This window comes from Oryza glaberrima, chromosome 3, assembly GCF_000147395.1.
Source record: "Oryza glaberrima chromosome 3, OglaRS2, whole genome shotgun sequence".
Taxonomy (NCBI): domain Eukaryota; kingdom Viridiplantae; phylum Streptophyta; class Magnoliopsida; order Poales; family Poaceae; genus Oryza; species Oryza glaberrima.
In genome coordinates, this window is record NC_068328.1 from 5,021,044 (window position 1) to 5,033,103 (window position 12,060).

General features: G+C 43.0%; 1 protein-coding gene across 8 annotated transcripts; it reads left to right on the forward strand.

Annotated features, from left to right (window-relative positions):
* The first annotated feature begins 102 nt into the window (after positions 1-102).
* On the forward strand, positions 103-9,328 carry LOC127768532 (pentatricopeptide repeat-containing protein At2g16880-like). 8 transcript variants are annotated; one of them, XM_052294137.1, is made up of 8 exons: positions 103-4,288; positions 4,770-5,552; positions 5,644-5,722; positions 6,149-6,363; positions 6,471-6,551; positions 7,137-7,805; positions 8,364-8,529; positions 8,604-9,328. In XM_052294137.1, the coding sequence occupies exon 1, from the start codon at positions 139-141 to the stop codon at positions 2,533-2,535; it is 2,397 nt and encodes a 798-aa protein (XP_052150097.1). In that variant the 5' UTR covers positions 103-138; the 3' UTR covers positions 2,536-4,288; positions 4,770-5,552; positions 5,644-5,722; positions 6,149-6,363; positions 6,471-6,551; positions 7,137-7,805; positions 8,364-8,529; positions 8,604-9,328. The 8 variants fall into 8 exon arrangements, with proteins under 8 accessions (XP_052150097.1, XP_052150099.1, XP_052150093.1 ...); XM_052294139.1 differs by having other exon boundaries at positions 8,621-9,328; XM_052294133.1 differs by having other exon boundaries at positions 4,770-4,840; positions 5,443-5,552; positions 8,364-9,326.
* The last annotated feature ends 2,732 nt before the right edge of the window (positions 9,329-12,060 follow it).

The window sequence follows — 12,060 nt, forward strand, 5'->3', positions numbered from 1 at the left end:
AGGCTGGCCAATTCAGCCCATGGGCTGCAGCTTGTAGCCTCTTTACGGCCCAACCGGAGCCCTCCCTTGCCCCAGGATTTCTCCGCTTCCCTCGTCCCCCACCTTGCCGCGCCGTCACACCGCCGCCGCCTCCTCGCCATGGACACCCCGCCGTCCGCCGCCGCCGCCACCGCCACCGCCACCGCCGTTGCGTCAGACTCTGATTGCGACTCCGCGCTCGTCGCCGACGTGGCGGAAGCGCTCGTGTCGGCGTCCCGCCTGCCGGAGCCGCCGCCCATCCCCGCCCTCCTCGCCCTCTACCTCCCGCGCCTCGCCGCCTCCCACCACCCGCGCGTGCTCTCCCTCGCCGCCTCCCACCCGGGGCTCGCCTCGCCGGACCTGCTCCTCGCCTACCGCCGCCACCTCTCGCCGCCCTCCTGCCTCCCCTCCCTCGTCCCGCTCCTCCCCGTCCTCCCCTACCGCCACCTCCTCCCGCTCCTCCTCTCCTTCGTCCCGCTCGACCCGCTTCGCCACCTCCACCGCCACCTCCTCGCGCACCTCCCCACGAGTCCCCTCGCCGATGCCGCGCTCTCCGCCTACGCCCGCCTCCGCCTCCCCCACCTCGCCGCCCAGCTCCTCCACTCCCTCCGCCGCCGCCGTGGCGTTCGCCCTTCCCTCCAGGCTGCCAACGCCGTCCTCTCCGCGCTTTCGCGCAGCCCATCCACCTTGCCGCAGGCCTCCCTCGATGTCTTCCGCTCCCTCATCGAGCTCCGCCTCCACCCCAACCACTACACCTTCAACCTCCTCGTCCACACGCATTGCTCCAAGGGCACCCTCGCCGACGCTCTCGCCACGCTCTCCACCATGCAGGGGTTCGGCCTCTCCCCCGATGCCGTCACCTACAACACGCTCCTCAATGCGCACTGCCGGAAGGGCATGCTCGGCGAGGCCCGGGCACTGCTGGCGAGGATGAAGAGGGACGGCATCGCGCCCACGCAGCCAACGTACAATACCCTCGTGTCGGCGTTTGCTAGGCTTGGGTGGATTAAGCAGGCGACCAAGGTCGTGGAGTCCATGACAGCCTACGGGTTCGAGCCTGACCTGAGGACGTACAATGTGCTCGCCGTGGGGCTGTGCCAGGCGGGGAAGGTGGACGAGGCATTCCGGCTGAAGGATGAGATGGAACGGCTCGGCACCGCGTTGCCGGATGTAGTGACTTACAATACACTTGTTGACGCCTGCTTCAAGTGGCGGTGCTCATCAGATGCATTGAGGCTGCTTGAGGAAATGCGTGACAAGGGGGTGAAGCCGACTTTGGTCACACATAACATTGTTGTGAAGAGTCTTTGCAAGGAGGGTAAATTGGAGGAGGCATTGGGGAAGCTGGAGAAGATAGCAGAGGAGGGGTTGGCACCAGATGTAATCACGTACAATACGTTGATTGATGCATACTGTAAGGCTGGTAATGTCGCAAAAGCATTCACATTGATGGATGAGATGGTCGGAAAGGGGCTCAAAATGGACACCTTCACACTTAACACCGTGCTGTACAACCTATGCAAGATGAAGCGTTATGAAGATGCTGAGGAGCTTTTGCATTCACCCCCGCAGCGGGGTTTCGTGCCTGATGAAGTCAGCTATGGTACTGTAATGGCTGCGTACTTCAAGGAGTATAATCCGGAGCCTGCTTTGCGTCTGTGGGACCAGATGATTGAGAGGAAGTTGATACCAAGCATTTCAACGTACAACACGTTGATCAAGGGGCTTTGTAGGATGGAGAGGCTGAAAGAAGCAATTGACAAATTAAATGAGCTCGTGGAGAAGGGGTTGGTTCCTGATGAAACCACATATAATATCATCATTCATGCATACTGCAAGGAAGGGGACCTAGAAAATGCCTTTCGATTCCACAACAAGATGGTTGAGAATTCCTTCAAGCCAGATGTTGTTACCTGCAACACTTTGATGAATGGCCTTTGTCTGCATGGGAAGCTAGATAAAGCATTGAAACTCTTTGAATCATGGGTGGAGAAGGGGAAGAAGGTTGATGTTATCACATATAATACCCTAATTCAATCGATGTGCAAAGTTGGGGATGTTGATACTGCTTTGCACTTCTTTGATGACATGGAGGTCAAGGGATTGCAGCCTGATGCATTTACTTATAATGTTGTGTTATCTGCACTATCTGAAGCAGGAAGATCAGAAGAAGCACATAATATGCTACATAAGTTAGCCGATAGTGGAAAATTATCTCAAAGCTTTGCTTGTCCTCTGTTGAAGCCTTCTTCTGCGGATGAAGCAGATGTCAAGGAACATGAAGGTAAACCTGAGGCAGAATCCAGTGAAAAAGCACAAGACAATGCTCTGGAGACATACATGGAACGCCTAAATGGGCTATGTACCGGTGGGCAATTGAAAGAAGCTAAAGCCGTTTTGGATGAGATGATGCAAAAGGGGATGCCTGTTGACAGTTCAACATATATAACTTTGATGGAAGGGCTTATCAAGAGACAGAAAAGGCAAACCCATGCAGCTGGACAATCCACACTATAGATTTTTGCTGCCGTGGGATGCGGGCATGTGACATCATTAGGGCTTTAGTCATAAATCTGGAAAACTCAAGTGCTTGGCTACCAGGATTACCATCATGGACAAAAAAAAAAAGAAGTCGGTATGTCAACATTTTTTTTCTGCAGTCAGAACCTTATATTTGTAACTTTCAGTACAAAGTATATTCATTTTTAGTTTTTTCACTGCACGCTATGTTAAATGTATAAAGAATACCAGCAGTGATTTGAATCTTTTTTTGCTCCTGGTAAAATAGTGTAGCTTCTAGATTCCCTCCAACATAAAATTGTTGAGCTTCTACAGAAAAATATATAATCATGTGCGAGTTCTTGATCATAACCTATTAAATCCTAACCACCCATCCATCTTCAACAGATAAGAATTGAAATTGTCGATGACTATACTTAGTAAAACAAAGTATCTTCTGTGATATTGTAAAATACATCTTGACAATACGGTCCATGTTCAACCAATATATATGTCTTAATCAACCTTGTAAACCATAATTCCGTGCAATCAGGCATTTACTCTTGGACCTTCTCTGCTTGAAGTTTTCATAGCTGTCACATATGCTTGTGTGATTCCATCAGCATGGTTGAGACTTCTGTTAGTTTTCATGAAGTATGTACTGGGTAGTTGGACATTCGGGCAATGATAAGTTTACTCATTATACAATGACATCCAACAGACTATAGTTTCTTTTGCAGTTGAAAAAAAAAAGATAGTTACTTGCATCTATTGGCTATTGATGAAGTGATGAACCACAGATTCTTATTTGTGGTACAGTGTGATTTTTTTTTGTTCTTGTTTGTGAGGAAAAAAACTGTTGTAGAATGATGTGCGTTTTTGCTGTTCAATCGTGTTTATTTGAAATATGTTTAAACTTTTTTTATATTCATTTCCTACTAATGATGCCTTGCCTGAATTCAGAATAATATGTTTCGACAATGGGTGTCTATACACACACATATGAAGTATGCCTTGAGAAATGTTAAAAGTTATGTAAATGAATTGTTTTAAAGTTGTCCAGACCATAATTTGTCATTGTACTTAAATATATTTGGATTGTATGTTCTTTTAGTCAGTGGCGGAGCCAGGGCCCAGCAACCTGGGCAGGTGCCTGGGCTCCATCCAACGCATGCATTGACTAGTAACCTAATTACCATGCATGCTTAGCTAGTCATTGTCCCAGCCATGTGTAGCAGTAGTATTATTTAATTACCATGCTTAACAAAATAGCAAAACAAGTGCTTGAGGATTGTCAATTTTACTTGCTGTCATTTTGTATGGATTTATTTGTACTAGTTATTCATCAATTTTTGTTAGCCTTGCCTCATTGCCCAGGCTGAAGATAATTTCTAGATCCACCACCGCTTTTAGTAATTTTCTTCTATATTTAGGTTTATACTGTACTGTTCTTCTGACTGTGTTAAGCCTGGTATTTCTAAGGCTCATCTCTCAACTAGCCACCTTGATGATCCTAGAGAAGTTGCCAGGACACTGCACTTCCCGATATTGTTCACCCAGAACCATCTCAGGGCTTTATTCTTTCAGAACCATATCAAGATCTTAGTCATTCAGAACCATCTTAGGATCTTATTCATACGGAAACATCTCAGTGACTTGTTAATTCAGAACCATCTGAACATAACCTCGAAGTTCAATTGTTGCTGCCTCTGGAGCTCCTGGACGTGTTGTGCAAGCATTCATAATGTAACAGGAGAGCCCTGGAGCTCAGGTACTTCCCCCCAAATTTTTCATTGCTAATTTCAATAGAGTCAACTGTCGAGGCAAGCTGTTCCCATAATTTGCCGGTTTCAATGAGGATTAAATGTCTTTTATTGACATTAAAGTTTCGTAAAAATTGAACCCTATTATTAGAAATTCATATGCAACTTAAATTGACATTGAGCACAAAAATTCTAGTCTTCAATGCAACCTCTTTTATGAACAGAACACCTTGGGAAAACACTCTCATTGGATGCTTTTAAAGGGAAGAAAACTCCACACAAATAATTGTTCACTTAGGTGCCTAAAAATTTTGTCCCCTGAGTGCTTTTACCATTTTATGTTAGTTTGGTCCAAGTGCAAAATTTGTTCCTTAAAGTATCCTTGTTGTACTGCAAACATTTATTCTACTACTTAAATTTGAGGTTCTTTTCTCTTTGAAGGCTTTTGTAACAATTAATTGGAATGAACGTTTGGAGCGTTGATTGCAGGTCGTAGAACGTTTGGAACACTGTAACATGGAATGAAGAAGCTATGATGTTTTAGAAAACATATGAGAAGAGTAAGTATCCATCCTATAATTCACCAACTCATTCTTACACCTACAATACTCATTCATCAAATCCAACGACTCATAATCATCGAATCCAACGGATCACATCATCCCACGTTTCCCCTCACCCTCACCTTGGACCTGCACGCTCCCCCTCCCCTAATCTCTCTCGCACACCAGACACCACCATCGCCGCATTGCATCGCCGCACACCAGACGTCGCCGCCGTCGCCTCGCATCGCCGAACCTCCATCGCTCCCCCTCCCTCCCACTCCATCGCCGGATCGGATTCCCTGCCCCTCACCGATTTCATTCAAAATGCTGACGCTGGATCGGCGGGAATCTGCCCGCGCCCTCTCTGCCACCGGAATGCCATCACCACGCCTCGCCGCTCTCCTCCGACAACACGACGCCGCTGCCGCCTCAAGCACCACCGCCAGTGATCCATACTCGCGCTGCCGATGCCGGATCGGCGGGAATCGTGCACGCATGGGCTAGGGGAGGTGCTTGTGTGCGCACGGGCCGTCTCCATCGATCGATCGATCAACCTGCCTGCTTGCTCAACCAATTTGATTAACACCAATTCTGAATCTCTGATCATGCAAGCGCAGGCTGGGATGGTGGAGCAGCCTCCACAGATCCGTTCTGTCAGGCATCTTGGCTTACGGGTGAACTACACAGCGATGGCATCAATTTGCAGTTGACGTGAACAATCGGATAAGTATATATTCTTGTGCTTTCTAAATTATGAAATGGAATATATTGTTCTTTTGTGAAATTTGATTTATCTCATAAAAAATGTCTGTCCTCAGATATGGATTGGCTATTTACTATTGGGCAAGAAGTGTTTGGTGCTTTGCATCCAACAGCCATATGAGGCTCAGTCTCTTGGTATGAATTCATCAGATAACTCTTCTCTTCGTAATATTCATCTTTCAAAATATCATTTCAGGATCACGTCAATTTTTTCACCATTGATCTTGGCATAGTATGAACTGGACAGACTTTGGTCCATTCCCCTGGATGTATGCAATATTTATTCCATTTCAGGAATGTACATAAGTGCATCATACTTTGTATTTAACAGACATTGTGGCTAATGGATGATGATATAAACACCTTTGTATGCATTTTAACGAAAAACCATCCTTTGAAAGCTTTTTAATGGAAGTTCTAAAAGGTTTTAATTCTTGTTTATTGTTTATTGATGGACAGAACAATTTCTATCTTCTTAAGTAGATGGCTCAGGACTTGGTTTCCAATGTTACTTGAAAATGATACTGCAAGCTAATCGGATCAAGTTTTGTTATATTGCAGGAGGCTAGCATTATCCAATCTGCTGCTTTGACTGCATGGCGTGCTTTATACGACAACTGCAGGTGAACGCGATTCGACTTGTACCCCTGATTTTGTCTGGCATCTTGTTCCACCAGATCGGCTGCAATGCCTCCCGTCAAGGAGTTGAGGAAGAGCCACAGCAACACCTCCTAAGCTGGTTGCCCTGATTGTGTCCCGTCCCTGCAAAGTGCTGGGTACCCATTTTGCTGCTTCTTTTAGAAGAAAATCATTGTTTGGTTTATAGTGTGTCCCCTTTGTTCCCCTTTATTTCTTATTGATGAATGGAACTCATTGGATTTAGTTTGGATGCAACTGCTTGTCGATAATGAGGTAGCAAACTCTCCTGCATCAATACATTGGCTCTCTATGTGGACCTAATGAGGTAGCAAACTCTCCTGCATCAATACATTGGCTCTCTATGTGGACCGTGCATTTGTTTTACTTAGTACTTACAAGATATATGTTGTTTTCTTTTTTAAGTTGATCTTCCCATTCTATTACAGTAAAGTCCAAGTTCTTAATTTCAAATGAGATGTGACCTTCTGCTCTGTTTTATGGTTGCATGTATTTCAACTTTGTACCAATGCATGCTACTAAATTTTTATGCTTTTTCTAGCAGAATAAAATCCTATAAACTGGTAAATAATTTATGGGCTTCTTCTGCATTATAATGGAATGCCTAGGCTGTAAGGAAATTAAGCACTTTCCAGTATTTAGGCACACATATACGGATTTTTAGATTAATATATCAATCTTCCATGTATCTCTTATTTATTAACTTCTGCACATCTCTACCCAAAGATATATCATATATCTCATACATTGACTAATGTGATCATTGGTGTGTAATGTGATCATTTTTGTCTACTTAAAGGAAGTCCAGGTTCATTATTCCAAATTCATTCTAGAACTACAGACCAATGTTTCTGAAAGTGGTTTCAAATTTAAGCTTCTTAATGGCCCCTAGGGTGATGGAGGTCACGGCTGAGGCACTCACTCGGGAGGAGGTTTGCTGGTTATATTGAGTGATGACCCTGGACTCTGCTGCCGAGGTCGCTGCAATGATTGGCTCTACCGCTGAGGCCAAGAGGCATCCACTCTGCCGCCCAGGCCGCTACACTGCCCCTGTATGATGGGCTGCGTTGCCTTGCTGACTACCACAATGTTCCCATTCTCTTATTTATGAATCACCACCCTCAAGGCCATTCTTCCACCCCCCCCCCCCCCCCAGGTATTTATCCTATCGATCTCTTCGTTATAATGCAAATTTTGATGACACGCTACAGTACAATGTGCTCTGAATTGATGGGGCTATGCGGATTAATTTAGCTTTACCACTGTTAAGTTGCTTGCAGTTCCGGTTCTGAACAGCTTTGTGTCTACTCTTTCCTACAGACCACAGATTGATAGCACCACCATTACTATGCTGAGACTGTGAGCATGCACAGCTCTGAAACCTTTTGTATGACAAGGATCAGGAGTTCAGGATGCAAGTCCACCATATGGATTGAATTTGGTGGCCGTGTAATTTCTGTGTCCTGCAAAGGACGTTGCTGGTTTCTTTACGGCTGCTATGTTGCTACCTTTTCAGAGAAGGTATTGCAATCTATATTCGCAAGGCTTTATCAGTTCATAGGTATGTTCTTATCCTATCGCCCGACAAATATTGTTCTTTCATCTTTCATATTATTGATGAAACATCTTTTAATTGAGCCACAATGAGATTGATGTAAACTATCAGCATACAATTAAATGTAGTGCATGGAGTTTCAGACCAACATATTCTAACAAGGAATACTTTAATAGAAGGTTCAAGTTAGACCTCATAGCTCTCTCTCATTTGTGCTATTCTAAAATGAAAGGAAACGATGTGGTTTATGTTTCTTTCTTGTTAGACTTCATAGGTCTTTCTCATTTTGTGCTATGATGGAATTACAAAATTGTAGATGCAAAGTTGATTAATTGGGTTATTCATACTTAAATCTTTTTTTCTTTTTTTTTGCCATTGGTAAATGGCATGCATCATGCCCACCAATTAATTATTAGTTGAGCTATTGATTTTTACTGTAAGTACAGAAAAGGATGGCCAATTTACATACATTTCTCTCATATTTCTCAAATAATAATTAAGAATTGTTCGGTGTTGTTCAAATAGACTCAAAATAATAATTGGAATTGTGTTCATTTGTGCCAGGCGGTGCTATTGCGTCTCTTATTTCTCTACCATGAGTGAATAGAGGATATGGCTACTGTTGATTGGAAATAGAAGATGAAGCTTTGAAGATCTGTTCTCTATGAACAGCTAAAATTCTGTAAACAGTGCTTGTGGTGCATCATTCTAAAAAGAAAGGAAACGAATGGTGAGTATGAGCAGAATTATTATTCCTGCACATGACTTTGAAGTCCATGCCACTTCCATCTACATGACTATCAGTTTTTGTAACTTGCAAGAATCAAACTGGAGAAGGAAAAACAGAAGAAAGATGGAACAACTGCAAATCTGTGCACTACTACGACTATATATGGATTTGTTGTGTTTTTTTTGTGATGTATGTTGTAATTGATATTGTGAAATATTTATCGACTGTTTGTATAAGAAATCAATAATACATGTGCATGTATTAGTTGTGTTTTAGCGTTTCAGATCTCAGCGGGATGAGTTGTTAACAGCCATCTTGTTTATTCTGAAATTGAAAGGAAAAGAAATTTCAAATATGAAGTAGTAGAGCCAAAAAAAAAAAGTACGCCCATCATTTTCTTCTTAATCAGTTTATGCTATCATTAATTAATTATATAATAAGGAAAAATATGTGGAAACTAAGAATAAATAAATATCATCGTAGCGTTAGCACGTGCATGTTACTAGTTAGCCTATAGGTGTCCGACCTATTGGTTATGTACTGTTTTGTCTCCACACAAATTTTGGTACACAAAATTGCTTAAAAGAAATTTTCATTGTTATCAGCATCAAAATTTGACTTTGAGAACCCCTCTATAGAAGTCTGGAGGGGAATGAACTAGTTCCAACTGCTAAAGTGCTCATATATTCAATAAAAGGATCATTTATTTTTAACGTGATCGTGCCTAAATGAGGATGAATAGTTTGTTTCATTGAAAGATCATTTAACCCTTTTTTTTTCCTATTCCATTTGAAGAAAGAAGCTAAGCATACGACACTGCCGTCTCCATCCCATCGCCGGCTTTATTGGTCAGGCGCGGTCCATGCAAGGGACTCAGAGGGAAGATTCCTCGTGTATATGTATCATTGGTCTTGCCTTGATGGCCGGTTATCTTAGAGCAGGTACAATAGTAGGCTATAAACCAGCTGCAAACATATTTTAAAGAGATAAATAAGGAGAGAGGAGAGCAGTGGGCTACAGATTTGTAGCCAGCTGTGGCACGGACTCTAAGACGCGGTGTGTGTATGCCAGGTGGGACCAGATATTAATAGTGTAGTATGTAACTATTGTATTAATGAGCTATTAGATTGACTATAGATAAATTGGAGCCAGTAGTTGGCTATACTATTAAACTTGCTCTTACATGTTTGTTTTTGTTTTGATGGAGGTTGTCCTAGAAGCTTACTACTCCCACTCGTCTTATTCAATTTTTTTTTGCAAATATAAAAAACGAAAACTTGTGCTTAAAGTACTGTAGATAATAAAGTAAGTCACAAATAAAATAAATAATAATTTTAAAAAATTTTGAATAAGACGAGTGGTTAAACGTTACAAGTAAAAACTCAAAATCCCTTATATTATAGGACGGAGGGAGTACAAGTGTACGAGTATTTCAATTCATCTGAGGGCATCCATAATGTAGCAAAATAGCAGGTAGTAAGCATTAAATATTACCTTATTACCTGGTAATAAACACTGTGGAGGTGGTGAAGAACTAATACCGGATCATAGCGCTACTATCAGGTATAAGCAAATAAACAATGTTTCCTTCTGACACATCAAGCCAATGTCTGCAGAAAGCTTGCGAATTTTTCTAAAGCGGGCCCCACCTTACTTCCCCATCCCCTACATAAACATTGTGGATGTTGTGAATAACTACTACTACCCTGTTACTATGGCCACGCTATTGCTGACTTCGGTAAGATACATTGAAGATGTCCTGAGTGGTGAAAGGTAACTTCGGTGACCATTTTGGGATGAGATCGGGCTGTTTACATTGCATATTGCAAAACTTGGAACATTTTTATTTGCACTTGGGTATGGTGCTTCCTTGCTAGCCCTTAACTAATAATTGGATGAAGGGATAGATTATACATGAACATGTTTGTACATACCAGGAGCGAATTCTGAATTTGCGTGTAACTTTTGTTATCGGTACAAGATATCCATCGTGTTGCAACGCCACTGTTTTTCCTTAACCATTTATCATTTATGGGTCACATTCTCAAAAATTTCTTTGAATGACCTGTCCAAGTATGATTGGTGTTAACAATTTACAAACTTTGCGTGCATGTCTGTTGCATACGTACAGTGGATTATCCTTTGGCAGTATGACCTGTTTGTAATACACATCAATTTTGAATCTCATCCGCATGAACCAGATTATAGTTTAACTAAACTATTTGCATTTTAAAAAAAAAACTGCAAGGGTAAGACTACTGTGAGTAGGCTTTCTTCGTTTAAGAAATGAAACATCACGTCAAGTATATATGTTTACCCAAGTAAAGAATGCTGGAACGGCAACAAATGGGAGAGGGAATTACACTCCCTTTTTTCGCTCATCAAGGAACGGCAACATGATGGAGACGATAATATGATATCATGATAGCAACATGCTTGGGCCCTTCATTTCTCCATTGGTGCCATCTCCTACCAATTCGCCATGAGGTTTTGGCCGTTTGTACGCGCAAGCATTTCGATGCCGAATCACGAGCTGATCAGCCTGGGAGTACGCTTTCCGGCAAGCATCAGGGAAAACCAAGCCGTATAAGTTAAAACCGAGCGCCCAGCTGAACCTGACCCAGAGATTCACATGACGATCGACGAGATCCATCCATCGCTAGAACATTCGATTGCAAATATTTTGGGCGGTTGGTTTAAGTTTACCCGTGCACAGGCAAGGAAAGCTTGTGGGTCTCAACTTCGACTTTTGTGTACACACACAGCCATGGATGGCACATATACTCACTCTCAACCTGTTGCCAACACAAGCACAGTTCCCTATTATACTATATTCAGTCAAGAGTGAAGGACACTCAGCCCATTTTAGAACCTCAGAGATTTTAAGAAGTAGCTGAGACAAATATGAAAAAGCTTAGTTCTCAGCTTTTAACTTTCAGTTTATTTTCTAAAATTCATACCCATAAAGGTTCTAGGAATCTAGACTAATTCGAAGCTAAAGATTTTCTAAAAAAGCTACAACTGCAAGAAATTACCATGTAAACAAACAAGACGTCACTCTGCACTGTAGGCTCCCAGTAGATGATACAGTCCCTCATGTGATCGTTAAACTAGTTCAGAGCCCAGAATCCGGAGTTCTGGGATTAATAACAACAAGCCAAAATCTCATAACACAGCAAGTGTGCAGCGCAGCTGCAGGCCATGGCCATATACAAAAACCAAATACCAAAGCATCACCAGGGCCGGATGCCTAGCTTTGGCAGCAGCAAGTCACACTCCGTAGGCAGCAGTAGCAAAATAACCAATATACTAGTAGTACTAGTAGAAAATGATATGAAACGGCAAGTGTCTTGTGTGGGCGATCGCCAAGTCAAGACCCTCTCTTCCACGCTTGCTTGGCAATCTCGTTCGCGTCTCCCTCCCGTGCAGGCATGCAGCAAGCCAGCAGTTAGCCGGTGAGCACAAGAAACAAGCAAATGCAACGGATATCCTACTACCACCTCAGTTGGCCTTCACCTCTTCGTTTCCTAT